The following is a 23,249-nucleotide window of genomic DNA, read 5'->3' on the forward strand; positions in this document are numbered from 1 at the left end:
TAGGGAAATGGAAATTGACCTGAAAATGTTCTGATCCGTACCTTCTTCCTAGGCAAGTCCCTCACCCCTACTAAATTAGGACGATCCCTGAGCTATGGCATCACTGGAAGAGACCAGAGCGCATGCCTGATTCCTGCCATGTTGAGGGGCACCAAGCGGGAGCAACCTTTTCTAACAACCAGAAGAGCAGGAACTACGAGCATCTTCAAGGAAGAGCCCTGAGCTCTCTCGCACCCAGTCAAGAAACGAAGCCAGAATAGATGCTCTGTGTCTGCAGAATGAGGTGCATGGGGGCACAAACCTCATCCATGTACGGTTTCACCAGTACTTGACCGACTAACGCCTCTGCATCCCGTGTCTTGTCAATTGTAGCGTAAGTCCAAAGGCAGTGCCATATGATGTCCACATTGGAAGTCTGAAGCCCTTTTAGCAGCAGGCCTGCCAGGGACTGCTGCAGCATGGCTGTAATGTGGGCTATACGCTGCAAGAACAGAGAGACCAGGAAAGAAGGTCCAGGCACAACAGTATCTAAAAGCTCAAATATATGTGTATAATTTATATACATATGTGTTATATATATAAAGCGAGCCTCTAATTCTACCAGAATATATGTAAGATTAAAATCCCAACATTTCCTAGAGAATAACAATGAATCTCTTCTCCCCATGATTGCTTTCTTTCTTTCTTTCTTTCTTTCTTTTTTAAAAGGTTTTTATTTATTTATTTATTTGTCGAGAGAGAGCACAAGCACACAAGGAGGCACAGGCAGAAAGAGAAGCAGGCTTCCTGCCAAGCAAGGAGCCCAAGGTGGGACTCGATCCCAGGACCCTGGGATCATGACCTAAGCCAGAGGCAGTGGCTTAACTGACTGAGCCACTGAGGCATCCCCTACCTATGATTTCTTTGAAAGTAAGTTGGCTTCATCAAAGTGAAGTTTAGACAATTACTGAACGACAAAAAGTTATTTGCCTCTTAAGCTACAGAGTAAATCTGACAAACGTGCATTTAAACCCAGTCAAGGGCTTTGGATAAATGAACTCTGACTACATCATATGATGTGTCAAGTTACATGAAATTCAGAATTAATTTTACTTGCATAGTTTGGAGACTATGCTTGTGTCTTTACACAAAATCTATCTAGTGTGACATAATGGAAGCAGGGTCCCAAGCAGGAGACACTGAAAAAAAAAATTCAAAGCTAGCTTCAAAATCCTGTAGAGTAGCAATTATCAGGGGGCAATGCTAGGTCAAACCAAAATCGTGCAGGAAATTCGCAAACAGCAAATTGAAAATCGAAACCAACACTTACTGGTCTTACTTTGTCCAAAAGAGCATGCTTTTGCTCTGAACAGTATGAAACTGTAACTGGTTAAATTCTGTGGCAATTCTCTCCAAAATCTCTCTAGTCCAGAGAGGGCTAGTAGAGACAATTAGAGAAGTGTAATTCCCAAAGTTAAAACCTGCCACCCCCACCGCCCCCCATGCTTTACAGCTCTCAGGCACCTGCACCTGCACGCCATCAATTTTCAGGACAAACTGTCTGTGCAGCAGGCCCCAGGTGCGAGGGGTGAGGAGCGGGAAGGTCGTAGAAGCCACCGACACAGCCTGGCCCGGGCCAAAGGGCCCAGGCAAGGGGATGGAGCTATTTTAGGTCAGTGTGGGTACAAGTGCATGTTTCCACCACGTTCCTCGGGCTCTCCCATTCGTACCCTTCTTCTCCCTTCTTCTCCCATTCTCTAACCCCCTCCTCTCTCTTGCCCTATCCTACCATTCATACCCGAATCACCCTCTTCTTCTCTGCCTGCCTCATTCTCCCTCCCAAGTACCTCCCCAGTACCAACTACTGCTGTCTCCTCAATCAGCTAAAACTGACCACCTAGCAGCAACCTGGGAAATCGCTCAGAGAAGCGGACTCCAAGTTTACATTTACCCAACGGCAGAAAGAGCAAGCTCGGTGCTCCGGGAGCTGGTGAGAAATCACTCACAGTGCATCTGCCATCAAGTGGACTGGATACACTTCCCTCTTGCCCCCCACATTAGAAAGCATCAACCCCATTCAAAAGGAAGCTGAACAGTGAAAGAAAAAAAACAAAACAAAACACAACAAAGGCCCCAAAGCCCCCGCTGGGCTCTATGAGGCATCCCACATCTGAGGATGGGCAGTCAGGTAGTGAGGAAACACACTGTAAGGAAACCTAAAATGTCTGGAGACCTGCCACGATGTGCCCCGTCCCAGAGCATCAGAACTGGTGTGGAGGGAAGGCAAGCGCTCCACATGACCAACACCGAAGCCTAATCCCAACCTCTACTGACTGATCACACGTGCATTTCCTATTTATCCTTATCTCGGCATTTCTGGGCCTGGCAGAGCATGATGGATTTACCGTGCGCTGACGCTGCTCTGGCTTTCCTGACTCCAGAGCTCAGAGCTGCTCTTCTGGAGAAAAAAGTCCTCCAAGGTAATTCTGAGCAAGAAAGCACACAATGTCTGTTTATCGAGGACAGTGTTGCAAAGGGACAGGATTGTAGACACGGAGCTCACTGAGGTGTTTCTATCTGAGGAGCACAGCAGCAACAGCAAAGATGGGAAAAACACTGGAGGGCCAGCTCCCCAGGGGCCGAACGTGGACATGGCTGGAGTGGCTACAGGCACTGCCAAGGGCCGCAGTGAAGCAGAGCCGCTGGAGACACACGGGCTGCAGAAGGGCCGCATACAGACTGTCTGCTAAGTGTGGACGAACGGGGGCAGAAGCATGAGTGCTACGGGCTAGACACACAAGCACAGTGGAGGCTGACAACTTTGTTGAATGCCTTGATGTGAAAGGGGGCAGAGACCTAGGACCAGAGAATCGCTTCCTTTGGGATGTGTCCGTTCTTAATCTCCATCATGAGACATGTGGAGCATATGGTCTCTCAAGTTCCTTCCAAATCTAAAACCTTAATTCCTAAAATTTAGAAACCTAACTCCGCCTGCAGGGGGAGGGACTGTTAGCCTCACACAACAGAGCATGCAGGGCACCAGGTGACCTTGACGCAGGCAGCCCAGCTGGTATGTGCAGGACCAGCCCGGGCTACTCCCACTGCACCACTGTGCATCTCACGGTGCTGACAGGACCTAACTACTCATTTTCTGAGTCACTCATCTACCCTGGCTGATTGAAAATTCACACCAGGAAGGGAACAAGACAATCACAGTATAACAAAGAGAGCCATCATCTTTTTCCTATTTCATAAGCTTTTTCTTTCCTGTTTGTAAATGTCAACTGGATGTGTCCTATACTCTTTCATAATAATATAATGCTGGTGCAAAATACATCAATGGTAATACTCTGGGCATGTCTAGGAAAAGAAAATGAGATGGAGAAAAACCAAGATGAATGGTAGGTATGCCTTAAAGATCAACAGGACTTTGCTACTCCTCAGGGAAGGTGATTCCAAATATACTTTTCACTGCAAGCATAATGACGTGTTGGAACTGTGGTCTATAACCAAAGGGTTTATAGGAACGTGTTATAGATTTCACCATTTCATGCTCTCCACTCTCCTGGAGCTACATTCTAGCCACAAACCTGGATTTTCTTCTTGTTCAGAAATGAATTCTAACTAAGCCGTCCCCGCCTAATTAGACTGGATGTGAAGTAATAATTTATGTGCTACTTAGTTAAAAAAAAATGCTTACCTGCTTGCTTCTAGTGCAGAGGTTTCTTTAGAACTTTGTGAATTTAAGATTTTTTCAATCTTTTCAACTGATCAAATAACTTGTATAAGCCTCAACACACACATCTATAAAAATAAAAATTAAGCAAACAAAAAACGTCACCATCTTTACTCTTAATCATCTTTATTTCCCATGCTAAATGCAGGAAAATATAAGACCAAAATTAACTTCAAATATATAGGGCATGCTATATTTTGAATATTTCTATGAAACACAGAATTCTCAAGAATTCAAATCTTAGTTCTAGAATAAGCATACTTCCATATTCTATTGCAAGTTTATAAAGAAAAAAAAACCTAGACTTTGCTTTCTCATATTCTATACTCCTATTTCTTCTTTTCCCCATCCTGAATCTTTCTATGGACATTTCTTTCCTATTTTTTTAAAAAGATTTGTTTATTTGAGAGAGAGAGAGACTGCATGTGCGTGTGCAGGGGAGGGGCAGAGGGAGAGAGAGAATCTCGAGCAGACATCCTGCTAAGCACAGAGCTCAATGCGGGGCTCAATCTCATGACCCTGAGATCATGACCTGAGCCAAAATCAAGAGTCGGACGTTTAACCAACTGAGCCACCAGGCGCCCCTCCATTTGTTTTCTTATGGCCCTTTATTCATGTTTTAACCTTGGCTTCTGATCATACTGACCCTCTCAGTTTACATGTGCATATACTTATATGGCCAAGCACCAAATCATTAAAGACCTTTTACACTACAAATATTATCAAAGAGGTTGAGGAACATTATGAAAACTCTCATCCTTAAAGAACAAAAAAATACAAAGTCATCCATTCAATAAATAGTTACTGAACACCCCTGGGAGCTCTACATTCATTCCGACGGGGTGTGGGGGAGGAGGGGAACACGAGAAAATAAAGCAAGAAATACACCCTGCTCTCATAAAGCTTACTGTTTTGTCTGGAAGCGCATGACAAGCATTCTTTGGATAAAAGCTGTGAGGAGATCCAGAGGCGAATTCAACAGAAGGTCCCTCAAACAGGCTCTCTCCCCACTGAGACTTTAACAAATATGCTAATAATACACATAGAAAACATTGTACAGAGCAGCAGGCGAGAGTCAGAAGCCCAGACTCCCAATGCCCGTTGTGCCCCTACATCGTTATGATCATGAAAGACATCAGGGACACTTGAAACTGGAGATAGCACTAAGGGGCACACACCCGGGGTGAGCCCTCAGATGTACAGAGCCGTTGCCTGTCTCACACACCTGAAACTAAGCCAACACCACATGCTAACTACTGGGAATCAAAAAAATTAAAGTGAACACCAGAACATAAAGAACACAGGATCAGAAAATAACAACAAACCTATGGCAGAATCCTGAGTTTGCTTTGGAAAGCCCACTTCTCCCCTAGTCTCTAATATAGGCCTATTTTCTTTACAGGGCCACTGACAATTTATACAGTCGTTAACTGTCAAGTGCTGCACCGACAACAGTTATCACTGTTTCTTGTTCTGGAAAAAGTGGGTGATCTTGAGATCGTGTGGGTACCTCTAAAATTCTGTCTTATTATTTCAGGTAGATAACGTGACATAATGCATAAAATGCACATGCGTGAGAGCTTTGAAAAAAACCTGAATAGTGCTGACAAGCTCACAGAGACAAGAGGAGAGGGCTTCAACTGGTAGGCAGCATAAGAAATCTACTGGAGGGTACCTTTTTCTTCCTTATGTCCTGTTGTTTACACATTCGTTCATCTACTGCCCAAATTCCTTCACTGACAGATGACCTGAGACTCTTTAAAAGAATAATAAAAAAAACATATTACAGACATTGTTTTGTCACATTATCAAGTTCCTACATCTCATTCAATTCCACAGAACTTAATACCTGTGCACCAGTACTATGCAGATATTGTCCAAAAAAAAAATGATATACCAGACACAGTTACTGTTGAGGGGACTCATGATCTGGGGGCATAATGACACGAAGGCAGGGTCGCATGGCCAGAAGAAGAATGACACATATACAGTGAAAGTTAGGGGGATGAGGGGGCTTAGAATGGAGAACAGATAATATGAAGCAAAGTACAGGAGAGTCTGGAAATGCGATGGGGCTCGAATCGGACTCTGAAAGTCATGTGTACACAGCTGCCGAGGTAGGTAGGGGGTGGGGAGAAGATGTTAGTGCAGACACACTCAGGGGCAGGGTCAGACAGGCACACAGCCATGTGCACTTCAGGCTTCCTTCTGGAGAGAAGCAGAAATAGGAATGGAGGGCCAACTTCACTGAGATGAGGTCTTTAGATTCTGCCTATTTTGGAGAACGAGAGAATGTCAAAGCACTGATGCATGATGATGAAATGTGGGTATGGAAATACCAGGAATCAAGAATGAAGAACAGAAGACCAGAAAAAGGCAGAGCGCAGAGGTGGAGAAACATGCCCAGAAGCTAATGAATAAAGAGATAATTAGGAATTAGGGCCAAAACAAAGGTTAACAGAAACAACTAGAATGAAGTAGGCATATCACAAAAATTCCACAGGAAGGTGAATTAATTCACTCCATCAAAATTATGAAACCCCTCCTGGACATCAGTATTGTGGCAGCCCACAGGAATACAATGAAGACAGATATAGTCGGATCCCTCAGTGGTCTGAGAATCTCACAGAACAGCTTCAGAGTTGGGACCAGAAAGGCAGGTCAGGCCTGTGGCTGAGCAGGACCAAAGTGGCCATAAAGACAGGCCATGGAAAAGGGAGGGGATTCCGTGATGGCAGGGGGTGAGGCGGGACGGGAGCCTGTGTGAGTAGAGCAAATCTGCCTCCAGGGAGGGGGTTCGAGAGAAGAGTGGGAGGCCAAAGGAAGGTTAGGCTTGGGAAACAACACCACTATAAGGCCCCCGGAGGAAGAGGCACACCAAGGAGGCAGTGGGAGAGCCCAACAGTGGCTGGTGTGGAATCCAACAGTGGACCACGAAAATCCCTTCCATTCCAAGGAAAAGTACCTTTAACAAGATTTTGTAAAATTCAAATGAGATATAAACCATGGAAAGTATTGGCTATCTCAAGGCACAACTCAAGATTTTTACCTATTTCACGAACTCTTTCCTGCCTGCCCCTCCCCTAGGCTTCTCAGCACTGATATTTCCGTTACTCTGCATTTTTCTTGGTTCTAACCATGTACTGTGTCTTCCCTTAAATTATGTTCTCCTTATATTCTCTCTAGGATGCAGGCACTGTCTAAGGGGAGGGATGCACGAGGCCATTCAAGCTAGAGGAGACACACAAGGAAGGATGGTGCCGTTTATGACAAGTTTACGACAGGGCATCAGAACGGACAGAGGCCAGAAGTCAGGGCACCAGACACAGACGGGGTGGGGGGAGACAGGGCAGCACAGTTTTCTGTTAGAAGTGATGCCACAATTCCCCCTCCACTGTTCACCCAGGTGGAGTTCCTATTCCCAATGGCTTAGAGGTGGGGAGTCCCATTCCCACAACAGAGATTTTTCTGAGAGAACATGCAAATGTAACATTTATTAAGTATTACATTTTATTTATATTATCCTTCAGTTCCATTAGGGATTACACAGTTTTTGTAGATCAGCCCAGGAACCTAATCACACGTAGATTACGTGGGGGGGGGGGTATTTACAAGATTACAAACTGTTAAAATACAAGTCATTCGTAAATTAGAAACCACTTACATATGACCAAAGTGGCATTAATAAGTTGAATTTGGAAATATGCTTCCTCTCCCCTGACATCTTAAGGTTGTCTACTCTGAGAATATGTCTTCTTCAAATCAAACATGTTTTTTGAGGTTTTTAGCATATGCAAAAACAAAATCATTTACAACTCTTCTGAAGGTGAATATTATAATCATGAACCGCTAAAATATAACCACCAGTACCACCCAACTAACAGATGAAAAGAATTCTTAGAGAAAAGCCGACGAGGACAACGGGCGTCACAGCAGACTGTTTTCATTAATTGGGGACTTACCAGAACTTCTCGTAACTGTCCCAAAGGCACAGAAAGTTGATTGAGGGCTTTGTCCATGCCAACCTAAAGGCAAAACCAGGTTGGCACAAACACATCACGATAAGGAGTAATAGTGATGTATCTATTTAACGATCAAAGCAGTACCAGATTTAAGTTATTTTTTTGGCACAACCGTATTTTGCTACATAACTAGCTAAACAACAGAAGTGTTATTTGGCCATTAATGTTGTTCATAGAATATGAAAAAAATCTGTTGAAATACATGAAACTATAAAAATAAGGGAAGTCATGAGAAACGAAAGTTTCCTTAAGAACAATTTGCCTTTAGATGACATTTTAAATGAATGTGAAAAATTTTCACAGAAGGTGAACAGTTCTCTGTCTGTAATTGATGATACTCAGCCAGCTGATGTGAAAGTCTGATGGGCTACGTCTCTCTTAAACATTATTATAAGCCTTGAGAAAAATAGAAATTAAACAGAAGTAAAATTTTCTAGGTTTTTAATCCTATTGGGATATTTATCTTAGTGGTATATTTCCCAAAAGCAAAAGTGCATCATTAATTTTAATGCTTCTTCAAATTCCCACGGAGCTGCAACTTTCTGTGCTTCTCTAGACAAACAGATTTAAAACAAAATGAAGCATCAACAAGGAGACTTTTCTGCCAAGTAACAAAATTCAACATTTCTAAACGGCTTTTACAAACAATTGATAAGCTCACTGCAAATCATTCTTATATTTTTATAAAACCAAACTTTTTAAATATCAATATTGGCCAATGTTCCCTCAACCTAGCTCTGGCTAAAAGATATACCTGGGAGTAAATTAAACATTGTAAGAGTGGTGGACATTTGCTCCTACAAATTAGTCTAAATCAAGGAACACTTCAGGGTAATCACTTCGCAACTAATAAAACCACCCCTTGGGTATTATTATCCTTTACTTTTCACTGTTGACTAATGAATTTGAAACATAATCAAACTAGAGCACCCTTAAATGAATAAAAACTAAAACAAACAAAAGATGTATTCCAAAAAGTTTAGTTCTTTTATTAATGAAATTGGTAATTTCTTCAAGTTTCTGGTGGGGTTGGTGGGGTAATCAACTGAAAGATTTCTAAAAACTCTGCCCTTTTAATAAATATGAAGGAGAGAGAAAGTGTGTGTGTGTGTGTGTGTGTGTGTGTGTGTGTGTGTGTGTGTGTTTAGAACTTGTGAATTTCAGGTTTACCAAGTTTGTGGAAAGGTTGACAAAATCTGCATAATCCTTGTTGATGAGCTTGACCATGGCTATTTTAAGAAGTTTATAGTAGAGTTCCAGATCTCCTCTTAGTTCCTCCAGCTGGACACACTTCCTACAGTCAGACACAAAGTGATCGATGTCGAAATCTTCCTGAAAATCAAACCAGAAAGAAAAAATGATTGCACTGATACCACATTTTACATAGAAAAATAAGATCAGAGAAAGAATAAGAGGCCGTATTACTGCAGGGGAACACACACAGGGACATCAGGGGGTATGCTCACTTCCTAAGATTATGGGAAAGGGGGCCCTACACCAAGACCATTCTCTCCTGTTGCCTAACTCTACAGGCATTTTATTTCTTTTAATTATACATTTCAAAGAGGCTCTTCTCAAAATAGAAACAGCTTTTTCTTCTTAATTTTAAAAGTAACAAATGTTCACTGTCAAACTTTCAACCAACCAAGAAATACTTATATAAGAGAGAAAAAAAAATCACCCACTCTCTAATGCTCTGCAGTTAAGCAATGTTAATGTTTATTTTTCTTCACTATTTAACACGGCGATTCACATCCTTCCAGACTTTGTTTTGGTCTTTCTCTTTACTTTTTTTTTTTTTAAGATTTTATTTATTTGAGAGAGAGAGACGGAGAGAACAAGTGGGAGGAGGGGCGGAGGGAGAAGCCAGCTCTCTGCTGAGCTGGGAGCCTGATCCCAGGGTTCATTCCAAGGCCCTGAAATCAAGACCTCAACCGAAGGCAGACGCTTAACTGACTGAGCCACCCAGGTGCCCTAGTCTTTCTCTTTAAAATATAAATTACTTTTGGGGTGCCTGGCTGGTTCAGTGGGTTAAGGCCTCTGTCTTTAGCTCAGGTCATGATCCCAGGGTTATGGGTTCAAGCCCCGCATTGGGCTTTCTGCTCAGCAGGGAGCCTGCTTCCCTGTCTCTCTCTCTGCCTGCCTCTCTGCCTACTTGAGATCTCTGTCTGTCAAATAAATAAATAATTTTTTAAAAAATAAAATATCAATTACTTTTTAAAGAAACTGACATATAATGGACACATGTTAGTTTCAGGCGTACAACATAAAAATTCCATATTTTTATCTGTTGTGAAATGATCGCCCTAAAACTAGTTAACATCCATCACCAAACACACACATTTTTTTCTTGTGCTAAGAACTCTTAAGCTTTAGCAACTTTAAATATATAATAATATAGGGCACCTGGGTGGCTCAGTGAGTTAAGGCCTCTGCCTTCGGCTCAGGTCAAGATTCCAGGGTCCTGGGATTGAGCCCCACATCAGGCTCTCTCCTCAGCAGGGAGCCTGTTTCCTCCTCTCTCTCTGCCTGCCTCTCTTCCTACTTGTGATTTCTGTCAAATAAATAAATAAAATCTTAAAATATATATCTATATATATCTATACATAATATACTATGCAGCCATCAAAACAAATGAAATCTTGCCATGTGCAATGATGTGGATGGAACTAGAGAGTATGCTGAGTGAAATAATCAGAGAATTACAATTATCATACAATCTCCCTGATACGAGAAATTTGAGAGGCAAAGTGGGGGGTGTGGGGGTAGGAAAGGAAAAATAATGAAACAAGATTGGATTCGGAGGGGGGCACCTGGGTGGCTCAGTGGGTTAAAGCCTCTGCCTTCGGCTCAGGTCATGATCCCAGGGTCCTAAGATCGAGCCCCACATCGGCCTCTCTGCTCAGCAGGGAGCCTGCCTGTCTCTCTGCCTGCCTCTCTGCCTACTTGTGATCTCTGTCTGTCCAATAAATAAATAAAATCTTTAAAAAAAAAGATTGGATTGGGAGGGAGGGAGACAAACCATAAGAGACTCTTAATCTCACAAAACAAACTGAGGGTTGCTGGGGGGAGGGGTGTAGGGAGAGGGTGGTGGGGTTGTGGACATTGGGGAAGGTATGTACTATGGTGAGTGCTGGTGAGTACTTCAAAATAGGTTTTTTTCCTTACTCACCTAATGTGTAGGAGTCACTCAGCTAGTTGTAGGGTTTTTTCCACAGGAAATTTTTCCATATGGAGCTATAGATTCAGTGTGTTATTTCATAGAAGAGATGAGTTCAAGATCCTCCTATGCCACCATCTTGAATGGAAACCCCAGACCTTCTCTATGTATGTGTGTACACACACATATGTGTACACACACACACACACACACACACACAAATATTCATGCTCTTCTAATCTATTTCCCATCTAGGGGCACCTGGGTGGCTCAGTGGGTTAAGACTCTGCCTTCGGCTCAGGTCATATCTCAGGGTCCTGAGGTTAAGCCTCACATCAGGCTCTCTGCTCAGCCAGGAGCCTACTTTCCCCCCTCTCTCTGCCTGTCTCTCTGCCTCCTTGTGACCTCTCTCTCTCTCTCTGTCAAATAAATAAATAAAATCTTAATAAAATAATAAAAAAATAAAAAATAAAAACCCATTCTATTAAAAAAAATTTCCCATCTAAAAATATAACTTGAATGTCTTTACGTAAAACACATACATTTCTATTAATATTTTATGTGCATGCTGAGTGTCCCATTGAACAGATGTTCCAAATCTTTCATAACCTATTTCCAAGTATTGGTCTCACAGGATTAGCTATCCTGTGTTTCCCCTTTATAATACTGTGATACCCCGGTAGGCTTATATGCTTAGAGGCAATAAATTACTATCTACTTTCCCTGTGACTCTGCTACTCCATGACCTGTTTAGTCAGCAAGAATCAAATGTGATGATTCCCAAACTAGTTAAGGACACCTACACTTACTTCGTAATTATATAGCTTCATTAAACACTATGTAAACCAACAAAATATGACTGCAAAAAAAAATCACTGTTCTTTTGAAAACTAACACAGCTACTTTGGAAAGATTTGATACAAAGAAATCAATAAAAAAATTTTTGCTAAGTTAGGTATGGGTGAGATGACCACGTACCAGGCAGGGAGGGAGTGATCACAGGATTCTCACTCAATTCAGTTAAAGAAACTGAAACTGAATGCAAAAAAAGACAACATAGAAAGCTTTTTTTAAAAAGATTCTTTTTATTTATTTGAGACACAGACAGACAGTATGAGCAGGGAAAGGGGCAATGGGAGAAGGAGATTCCCTTCTGAACAGGGAGCCCAATGTGGGACTCCATCCCAGGACCCCGAGGTCATGACCTGAACCGAAGGTAGATGCCTAACCTATTGAGCGACCCAAGTGCTGTGATAACTCAGAAATCTAATCTGCAGGCCAGTTTCCAGAGAAAAGACCTGGCACTGTTTCAATGGAGAATAAATGTACATATATTTTTTCCAAATAAAATGCTAAAAACTGTATGTACCATTCCCTAAGAGTACTTGTTTAAACTGACTTTCTTAGTTAATCAACCAAAGACTGACCCTGCTAGTGTCGGACACAAGGACTTCATACCAAACCGTAATTTCACAGTCATCTACAGAAAGCCACCTGCTTCTTACACTGGTGACCAAATTAGCCTGGACCTTTCTCTCCTGAGACCATCTCAGATCTTACATCATAGTTATGTAGTACATCACGGGAGGGGGTCTCGGTTCATAATCCTGGCCATCCTACTCACCAACTGTATACCTTTAGGTCAATCACTTTCCCTGCCTCAGTTACACATTGTTGAACTTCTTTAACTTCATGATGGCATTCTAAATTGTATAACTGGGGTGCCTATGTGGCTCAGTTGGTTAAGCATCTGCCTTTGGCTCAGGTCATGATCCCAGTCTCTTGGGTTTGAGATCCACATCAGGCGCTCTGCTGAGCAAGGAGCCTGCTTCTCCCTCTGTCCCTTCCTCCTGCTCCCGCACTCTCTCACTCTCAAATAAAATCTTAAATAAATAAATGAATCATATAACTTAGCCTCAGTGAACAAATGCTATTAGGTAATATTAGTACTCAACTTAACATTTATGCATTTGTTCTCAGATAAACAAAAGTTGCATAACACATGACTAAATAACTTGGAACATCTGTGAATACTGGGTTAGGCAGCGTTTGCTGTGAAAAGCATACCCAAACTCACAGTGCCATAATAGAGACCCATTTCACTTAACCAAGAATGGTTTTACTACTTTAGGAATGGTTTTACTTTATAGTGTAGATTTCCCAAGTATTCAAAAAGAAAGTATTTACAACCCATACATCTACGGTCAACTGATTTTTCACAAGGATGCCAAGACCATTTAATGGGGGGAAAAACAGTCTTTTTGAGTGCCTACTACCGGGACAAGTGAATATCTACATGCAAAAGAATGAACTTGGAACAGCAACGTCACACATACACAAAAATATAACTCAAAATGGATCAAAGATTTAAATGTAAGAGTAAAAACTGTAACACTCAGAGAAAACAGGTGAAAATCTGTAGGACTTTGATCAGGAAGGGATGTTGTACTTTGTCAAATGCTTTTTCAGCATCTATTGAGAGTATCATATGGTTCTTGTTCTTACTTTTATTGATGTGTTGTATCACATTGACTGATTTGCGGATGTTGAACCAACCTTGCAGCCCTGGAATAAATCCCACTTGGTCGTGGTGAATAATCTTTTTAATGTACTGTTGAATCCTATTGGCTAGTATTTTGTTGAGTATTTTCGCATCTGTGTTCATCAAGGATATTGGTCTATAGCTCTCTTTTTTGGTGGGATCCTTGTCTGGTTTTGGGATCAAGGTGATGCTGGCCTCATAAAATGAGTTTGGAAGTTTTCCTTCCATTTCTATTTTTTGGAACAGTTTTAGGAGAATAGGAATTAGTTCTTCTTTAAATGTTTGGTAGAATTCCCCCGGGAAGCCGTCTGGCCCTGGGCTTTTGTTTGTTTGGAGATTTTTAATGACTGTTTCAATCTCCTTACTGGTTATGGGTCTGTTCAGGCTTTCTATTTCTTCATGGTTCAGTTGTGGTAGTTTATATGTTTCTAGGAATGCATCCATTTCTTCCAGATTGTCAAATTTATTGCCGTAGAGTTGCTCATAGTATGTTCTTATAATAGTTTGTATTTCTTTGGTGTTAGTTGTGATCTCTCCTCTTTCATTCATGATTTTATTTATTTGGGTCCTTTCTCTTTTCTTTTTGATAAGTCGGGCCAGGGGTTTATCAATTTTATTAATTCTTTCAAAGAACCAGCTCCTAGTTTCGTTGATTTGTTCTATTGTTTTTTTGGTTTCTATTTCATTGATTTCTGCTCTGATCTTTATGATTTCTCTTCTCCTGCTGGGCTTAGGGTTTCTTTCTTGTTCTTTCTCCAGCTCCTTTAGGTGTAGGGTTAGGTTGTGTACCTGAGACCTTTCTTGTTTCTTGAGAAAGGCTTGTACCGCTATATATTTTCCTCTCAGGACTGCCTTTGTTGTGTCCCACAGATTTTGAACCATTGTATTTTCATTATCATTTGTTTCCATGATTTTTTTCAATTCTTCTTTAATTTCCCGGTTGACCCATTCATTCTTTAGAAGGATACTGTTTAGTCTCCATGTATTTGGGTTCTTTCCAAACTTCCTTTTGTGGTTGAGTTCTAGCTTTAGAGCATTGTGGTCTGAAAATATGCAGGGAATGATCCCAATCTTTTGATACCTGTTGAGTCCTGATTTAGGACCGAGGATGTGATCTATTCTGGAGAATGTTCCATGTGCACTAGAGAAGAATGTGTATTCTGTTGCTTTGGGATGAAATATTCTGAATATATCTGTGATGTCCATCTGGTCCAGTGTGTCATTTAAGGCCTTTATTTCCTTGCTGATCTTTTGCTTGGATGACCTGTCCATTTCAGTGAGGGGAGTGTTAAAGTCCCCTACTATTATTGTATTATTGTTGATGTGTTTCTTTGATTTTGTTATTAATTGGTTTATATAGTTGGCTGCTCCCACATTGGGGGCATAGATATTTAAAATTGTTAAATCTTCTTGTTGGACAGACCCTTTGAGTATGATATAGTGTCCTTCCTCATCTCTTATTATAGTCTTTGGCTTAAAATCTAATTGATCTGATATAAGGATTGCCATTCCTGCTTTCTTCTGATGTCCATTAGCATGGTAAATTCTTTTCCACCCCCTCTCGGGCAAAGCTTTCTTAGACATGATACACAAAGCAATAAGAAATATTAGATAAGCTTAACTTGATCAAAATAACAACTTTCATGTGTCAAAGGACACTATGGAGAACGTGAAAAGACAACCCACAGAATGGGAGAGAGTATCTGCAAATCATTTGTCTGACAAGGACCGAATAACCAGAATATGCAAATATACTCTTAGAACTCAACAACAAAAAGACAAATAACCTAATTTAAAAACAAGCCAAAGACTTTTGAATAGACATTTCTCCAAAGATGATACACAGACGGTCAAGAGCACATGTCGGGATGTTCGACATCCTTAGTCATTGGGGAAATGCGAATCAAAAGCACATTCAGATGCCACGTCACACCCACTAGGACAACTATGGTAAAATAAGAAAAAGAAAAAGAAAAAAAAAAAGAAGAAGAAAAGTGCTGGCAAGAATTCGGAGAAGCTGGAACCCTCCTGTATTGTCGGTGAGAATGTAAAATAGTGTGGCTAAGGCAGCAAACAGCTCGGTAGCTCCTCAAGAAGTTACACACGTACAATTAACCAGCAGTTCTACGTCTAGGGGTATGACACCAACAGAACTGACAACAGATGTTCCTGCCACAACCTGTACATGAATGTGCACAGCAGCGCTGCTCATAACAGCCAAAAGAGTATATACCCAACGTCCATCAACTGATGAATGGATACATAAAATGTGGAAGAGCCTCTTACACAACCATAAAAAGGATTAAACTGTTACATGCTACAACACGAGTGAAGTCTGAAAACATTCTACTCTCAGGTTAAAGGAAGCCAGACACAAAAGGTCACGTGTTATACAATTCCACTGATATGAGATGTTCCAGAAAAGGCAAATCCATAAACACAGAAAGTAGATTCATGATTGCCAGGAAATAAGGGGAGGGGAGAATTGGAACTAAGAGGTTTATTTTTCGGGTGATGGAAGCATTCTGGAATTAGACAGAAGTGACGTATGTACCATATACATAGTAAATATACTAAAAACCAGAGAAGAGTACACTTTAAAATGGCAACTATTATGCTTTGTGAATTATATTTTGATGAAAAATGAAACAACTTAAATATCAACAAGTTAAATGCTAGGATACATTAAAAAAATCCAAAGTAACACTAATCACAGGAGCAATGGAGTAGCTACATGAATTTCAGACAAAGCAGATTTCAGAGAAGGAAAATTATCAGGCATAAAGAGCAGCATTACATAATGATAAATAAATCGACTGACCAAGAAGACACAATTATCCTTAACATATGTGTGCCTGATCAACACAGGTGAGATATAACCTAACAGAACTGCAGGGAGAAATAAACAATTCCATTATCACAGCTGGTGACTTCAACACTTCTCCATCAGTAATGGGCCGATCCAGCAGTAGGGCAACAAGGATCTGACAGATGTGGACATTCAGTCCAGACATGGCACACTCAACACCACCATCAATTACTGTACAACAGACGTACACAGAGAATTTTGCCCAGTAATAGTGCAACACACATTCTTCTTAAGCTCATATGGAACACTCATCAAGACAGAATAATTCTGGGCCACAAAACACAACAAATTTTTTAAAATAAAAATTATACCAAGTATGTTCTCAGACCGCAATGGAATTAAAAATCAGTAACAGAAGATAGCTGAAGAAGTCCAAAATACATGGAGATTAAATGACACACTTCTAAATGACAGGAGACCAGTCTCAACAAAATACAATGTAGCAAAATGTGTGGAATGCTGCTTAAAGGGAAAATATAGTACTGAATGCAAATATTAGAAAAAAAAGATTCAAGTCAATAAGCTAAGCTTCCATTTTAGGCAACAACAACAAAATCAAATCTAAAGTAAGGAGGGGCTCCTGGGTGGTTCAGTTGGTTAATCATCTGCCTTTGGCTCAAGACATGGTCCTAGGATCATGGGACAGAGCCCTGCATCAGAGCTTCCTGCTCAGGGAGGCTGCTTCTCCCTCTCCCATTCCTCCTGCCTGTATTCCCTCTCTCACGGACTCTCTCTGTGTCAAATAAAATCATTAAAAAAAAACCCTAAAGGAAGTAGAAAAAAATAAAAATTAGAGCAGAAATCAATGTAATTAAAACCAGGAATTTTTTTTTTAAATCAATAAACTCCAAGTCTGTTTCTTTGAAAACATCAATAAAACAGATACACCCTTAGCCAGGCAAACAAAGAAAAAAAGATAGAAGACATAAATTACTAATATCAGATGAAAGAAGGGAGGGCTACTGCTAACAATCCCAATCACTGTAAATTCAACCAAACATTTATGGAATACTACACAATTCTCTAAAATCTCTTCCAGAAAGTAGAACTAGAAGGAATACTTCCTAAATCATTCTAGGAGATCATTATTACCCTGACACCAAAACCAATACTATAAGAAAAGAAACTACAAACTAGTATCTCTCATGAACACATACACAAAATCTTCAACAAAAATTAGCAAATAAAAGCAAACACTATATTAAAAAATTGTACACCAGGATCATGTAGGATTTATTCCAGGTATGCAACATTAGAAAATCAATGTGATCCATCATATCAACAGAAAAAAAATCACATGATCATATCAATGAAGGGAGGAAAAAAAAACATTTAACAAAACCCACACCTCTTCATTATTAACCCTCAGGAAACTAGGAATAGGAGGACTTCCTCAACTTGATAAAGAATGTCTCCAAAAATCCACAGCTAACATGATATTAATACTGAGAAAATAGAAGACAGAAAATCAAGGCAAGGATGTCCCTCCTACTACTACTATTCAATACTATACTGGAAGGCCAAACTAATGAAATAAGGTAAGAAAAGGAAACAAAAGGTATACAACCTGGGAAAGAATAAAACTTTGTTCACAGATGACATGACTGTCTACAGAAAATACAGACTTCACACCCCACACCCACACTCACACCCTCCTGAAACTACTCAAGTGATTACAGCAAGACTGCATGATACACAGCTAAAATACAGAAGTCAATTGCTTTCCAATGATGTATCAAAGGGCCAGTATTCAAAATTTATAAGGAATTTATCAAACTCAACATCCAAAAAACAAAAAAATCCAGTCAGGAAATGGACAGAAGACATGAACAGACCAAAGAAGACATCCAAATGGGCTCCACATCACTCAGCATCAGGGAAATACAAATCAAAACCACAATGAGACACCACCTTACATCAGTCAAAATGGCTAAAATTAACAAGTCAGGAAACAACAGATGTTGGCGAGGATGTGGAGAAAGGGGAATCCTCCTACACTGTTGGTGGGAATGCAACTCTGGAAAACAGTATGGAGGCTCCTCAAAAAGTTAAAAATGTAACAACCCAACGACTTAGCAATTGCCCTATTAGATGTTTATCCAAAGTACACAAAGTGATTTGAAGGGGCAAAAGCACCCCAATGTTTATAGTCAAACTATTGAAAGAGCCCAGATGTCCATCAACAAATGAATGGATAAAGAAGATGTGGTACACACACATGCACACACACACACACACACACACACATTACTCAGCCATCAAAAAGAACAAAATCTTGCCATTTGCAAGGAAATGGATGGAACCAGAGGAAGAAAAATACCATATAGTTTCAGTCACATGTGGAACTTAAGAAACAACAGATGAATATAGGAGAAGGGAAGGAAAAATAGAAACAGACAGGGAGGCAAATCACAAGAGACTTAACTACAGGAAACAAACTGAGGGTTACTGGAGAGGGGAAAGTTGGGGTAACTGGGTGAGGGGTATTAAGGAGGGCACTTGTTGGGATGAGCTCTGGGTGTTGTATGCAACCAATCAATCATGAAATTCTAACCATGAAACTAAAAGTACACTATATGTTAACGAGATTGAATTTTAATTAAAAAATTTAAAAAGTCAATTGCTTTTGTATATACCAGCAATGTACAAGTGGAATTTGAAATTAAAAACACAAGACCATTTACATTAGCATACCAAAAAAATTAATACTTAGGTGCAAATCTAACAAAATATGCACAAGATCTATGTGAGAAAAAGTATAAAATTCTGATGAAAGATAACAAGCAAGGTAAGATGTGAAGTGGAAAGAAAGTCCATAATCTTGGGTAAGAACACTCAATACTGTTAAGAGGTCAGTCCTTCCCAAAATGATCGACAGACTCAATGCAATCCCAATCAAAATGCCAAGAAGTTATTCTGTGGATACCAACCTGTTGACTCTAAAATTTGGATGGAAAACTGGAAAACCAAGAGTCCCAGAGTAGTCAACAAAATATTAAAGAGTGGAGAAAAAAAGGAAATTGAGGATTGCCACCACCCAATCTCAAGACTTACTATTAAAGCTATAGTGACTAAGACAGAAGGTGCCTGGCAAAAGAGACAGGTGCTTGGAACAGAATGGAGAGCCCAGAAAAACATCCACACACACAGGCAAAGGCAACTCAATGGCAAGGACAGTCTTCAACAAATGGAACCGAACAATGGGACATTGATAAGAAAAAACAAACAAATGAAAAGAATAAAACAAACTTTTCACACCTTTCACAAAACCTAAACATAAAATGCAAAAATTCTTAAAGATGACATAAGAAAAAATGTAGGGATCCTTGGATTTGGCAATGACTTTTCAGATATAAAACCAAAAGCATGATCTATGAAAGAAAAAAATTGATGAGAGGGACTTTGTTAAAATTAAAGTTCTCTGTAAAAGACACTGTTAAGAGAATGAAAAGACGGGATGCCTGGGTGGCTCAGTTGGTTAAGCAGCTGCCTTCAGCTCAGGTCATGATCCTAGCGTCCTGGGATCGAGTCCCACATCGGGATCCTTGCTCCGCAGGGAGCCTGCTTCTCCCTCTGACTCTGCCCTCCACTCTGTCTGCCTGTGCTCGCTCTCGCTCGCTCTCTCTCTGATAAATAAATAAATAAAATCTTAAAAAAAGAGAGAGAGAGAGAATGAAAAGACCAGTCACAGAGTAGAGAAAATATCTGCAAAACACATCCATGGTAAAGGACTTAAAATAAGAAATATAATATAAAGATGTCTTAGTAGCAACAAGAAATCAAACCTAATTTAAAAATATGAAAAGAGCGGTGGCTGGGAAACCTAGTCAGTTAAGCATCTGCCTTTAGCTCAGGTCCTGGGACTGAACCCCACACTGGGCCCCCGGCTCAGCGAGGAGCCTGCTTTTTTCCGTCTCCTGCTACTACCTCTCCGTGTGCTTGTGCTGTTAATAAATAAATAGAATCTTTAAAAAAGAAAAAGAAAAGGATCTGAAAAGATGCTCAACTTTGTATGTCATTAAGAAATTGCAAATTTAAACAAGGTACTCTTACATATCACGTAGAATATAAAAAATCCAAAGCACTAGTAATACCAAATGCTAGCAAGGATGTGGGACAACTGAACTCTCATTCACTGTTTGGTCAGAATGCAAAATGGGAGGCACTGTATGATACAGCTTGGCAGTTTCTCACAGAACTAAACACATTCCCGCTATAAGATCAGTAATTGTGCTCCTTTGTATTTACCCAAAAGAGCTTAAAACTAGTGTCCACACAAAAACCTGCACATGGATGTTTACAGCAGCTTTATTCTCTGAAGTGTCAAAACTTGGAAGCAATCCAAATCTCCTTCAGTAGGTGAACAGGTACACTGTGCCACACCCACACAATAGATTATTCGACAATTAAAAGATGAATTATTAAGCCACAAGACTTCGAAGAACCTTAAATGCATACTGCTAAGTGAAAGACCAGTCTCAAAGGCTAAATAGTATATGATTCCAACTCTACGGCATTCTGGAAAAGGTAAAAATTAACCAACATTTTTATTTTTATTTATTTTTTAGGTCATCTCTATACCCAATGTGGTGGCTAGAACTCACAACCCCGAGATCAAGAGTCAGATGCCCTAGCAACTAAGACAGCCAGGTGCCTCTGAAAAGGTAAAACTCTAGACAGTAAAAAGATCCCGGGCTGAGGGGTGAGCGAGGAGGGTGCAGAGAGAGGAGAAGAAACAAATAGATGAGGTACAGGGGTTTTCAAGGCAATGAAACTAGGCTGTAAGATACCAACAGTAGGTAAATAACATTATACATTTGTCAAAAACCACAGAACTATAGAAAGAGGAGTGAACCCTAATGTAAACCATGCATTTTAATTAATACTGTATCGATGCTGGTTCATCAGTTGTAACACATGTACCACAACAATGTAATACATTAATAATAGGAGATAGTGAAGTTAGAAGAAAAATATCTTCTCTTTGTACCAGTTAAAGTACAAATCCCCCAAAAGGCCAGAAGTTGGGAGATCACAAGAGGTGTTGGAACACAGGAAAATAAATGAGCAAACCAGACAAGCTGCAGGTAATTAAGAACCATTAACCATGAGAGAAGCAGTGACATCGCTCAAAATTAAACCCAAGTAGAGTTTAACAGTTTAGCTACTTTACTAACTAGCTGCAATCAGGGATGGCAAGCAAAGACTAATTCAAAGTAACCTGGGAATTAATCATTAAAAACTTACCAATAATCTGAAATTAGTAGCTTTAATGCTATGAAAATTACATGGAATTTGGAAAGATTGAAGTTCTCTAAGCTGCCAAGAAGTAAAACACTCCTTCCCAGATACATGGACTTATAAAATCACTATATACTATCTCCACGAGAAGCAGAATCCCCCAGAACCATCACTCTGTAATGATGAGAAGTACTAAGAGGGCATATGAAATTTATGAGCTCTGCCCTGAAACATGTCCCATTTCATCGAGACAAAAAACCAAAATAGTTAAGCACTAATCTGCAAACTGCATAGGGGTTGAAAGACCTAGAAAGTTTGTGTGAGCTCACGTATGTGTGTGTTTCCAACCATTCTTGAAAACAATGGACAACAGAGATGAATAAATGTCCCTGTATATCCCATAAATATTCCTCAAATATTTATCATGCAACTCCAGCTCTGCTCTAAGACCTGGGGACACAGTCATGAAAAGAAAAGACAAGGTCTCTGCTTTTAAGGAGCAGATATTCTAATGCAGAAATGAGAAAATAAATATGTAAACAAACATTATATTAATGAACAGTGATCAAATAGTGATTAATGAAGAGTGATCACAGCTAAAAAGAAAACAGGACACAGTAAAGGTCTGAGTGACTAATGGGATGTCTTTTAACTTGGATGAACCAGGAAATATAGAACAATGAGTTGAGATCCAAATGACACAAAGGAGCTAGGCACAGGAAGTGTGGGAAGAGTGTTCCCGCCCAAGGTATCAGCATGTATACAAAAATGTCCTTGAAGCTCTTCCCTCCAGCCCCTGCTCTCAAATCTCTGACCCAGCTAGGTGGGGACATAATCTAGGACTTGTGTCTCCCAAAACTCATTCTAAATCTTTGTTCGGTGACTAAATTATTCAAGCTTGACAAATTAAAAACATATGCTAACAAGATCTTCCTACCATCTACAGAGAGATCATCTTAAAAGCATCATGAAATAGTAACATTGAAATTCTAAAAAACTTCTGTTCTAACATTTTAATCAATTTTATATCAAACTCCTTTGTTGAATTTATATACCCATTTGACATATTTATGAAGAGACAAAAAAAAAAAAACGTACATTCCGTAAATGTATTTATCCATCTAACAAATATTTGAGTACCTAATTACACTCTGTTCCAGCTGACTTCTCTTTATCTCTTTTTTCCCCTCAATTTATCACCAATCATAATCTATGTAGGCTTTTAGTTCACTTTTCAAAATTAATTTCTTGAGCTATTTAAAGGAATTATCCAGTGCTAGAGTTCTCAACACTGGTCACACATTAGAATCACTTTAGGAACTTTTTTTTTTAAGATTTTATTTATTTATTTGACACAGAGAGAGAGATCACAAGTAGGCAGAGAGGGAGGGAATCATGCTCCATGCTGAGCAGAGTGTCCCCATGCAGGGCTCGATCCCAGGACCCTGAGACCATGACCTGAGCTGAAGGCAGAAGCTTAACCCTCTGAGCCACTAAGGCACCCCCTCACCTGAGGAATTTAAAAACAAAAATCCCAAAGGGCACCTGGCTCGTTCAGTCACTGGAGCATGCAGGTCTTGATCTCAGGGTTGTGAGTTCAAGTCCCATGTTGGGTATAGAGATTACTTAAAAAAAAAAAAAAAAGAAAGAGCCCAAGCCCCACTTTGTGATTAATTTGTTTAAATGTTTCAAGAAATTTG

At 40.1% G+C, this 23,249-nt stretch overlaps 1 protein-coding gene across 2 annotated transcripts in view; it reads right to left on the reverse strand.

The window, feature by feature from the left end:
- Window positions 1–256: 256 nt before the first annotated feature.
- Window positions 257–23,249, reverse strand: part of LOC131835651 (conserved oligomeric Golgi complex subunit 2-like) — a 29,118-nt gene continuing 6,125 nt past the window's right edge. The window contains exons 2-7 of one of the 2 annotated variants that reach the window (XR_009355294.1): window positions 8,908–9,069; window positions 7,678–7,740; window positions 5,391–5,471; window positions 3,680–3,783; window positions 1,310–1,417; window positions 257–481 (exon numbers count right to left, since the gene is read on the reverse strand). Coding sequence is in view for 1 of the 2 variants with exons in the window: in XM_059180077.1 (XP_059036060.1) it covers window positions 3,751–3,783; window positions 5,391–5,471; window positions 7,678–7,740; window positions 8,908–9,069 (339 nt within the window). In the remaining variant the exon portion in view is untranslated. Of the gene's footprint in view, window positions 482–1,309; window positions 1,418–3,454; window positions 3,784–5,390; window positions 5,472–7,677; window positions 7,741–8,907; window positions 9,070–23,249 lie in introns of those variants that run through there. The other variant, XM_059180077.1, reaches the window with a different exon arrangement.

The sequence above is a fragment of the Mustela lutreola genome, chromosome 7 (genome assembly GCF_030435805.1).
Source record: "Mustela lutreola isolate mMusLut2 chromosome 7, mMusLut2.pri, whole genome shotgun sequence".
Lineage (NCBI taxonomy): Eukaryota > Metazoa > Chordata > Mammalia > Carnivora > Mustelidae > Mustela > Mustela lutreola.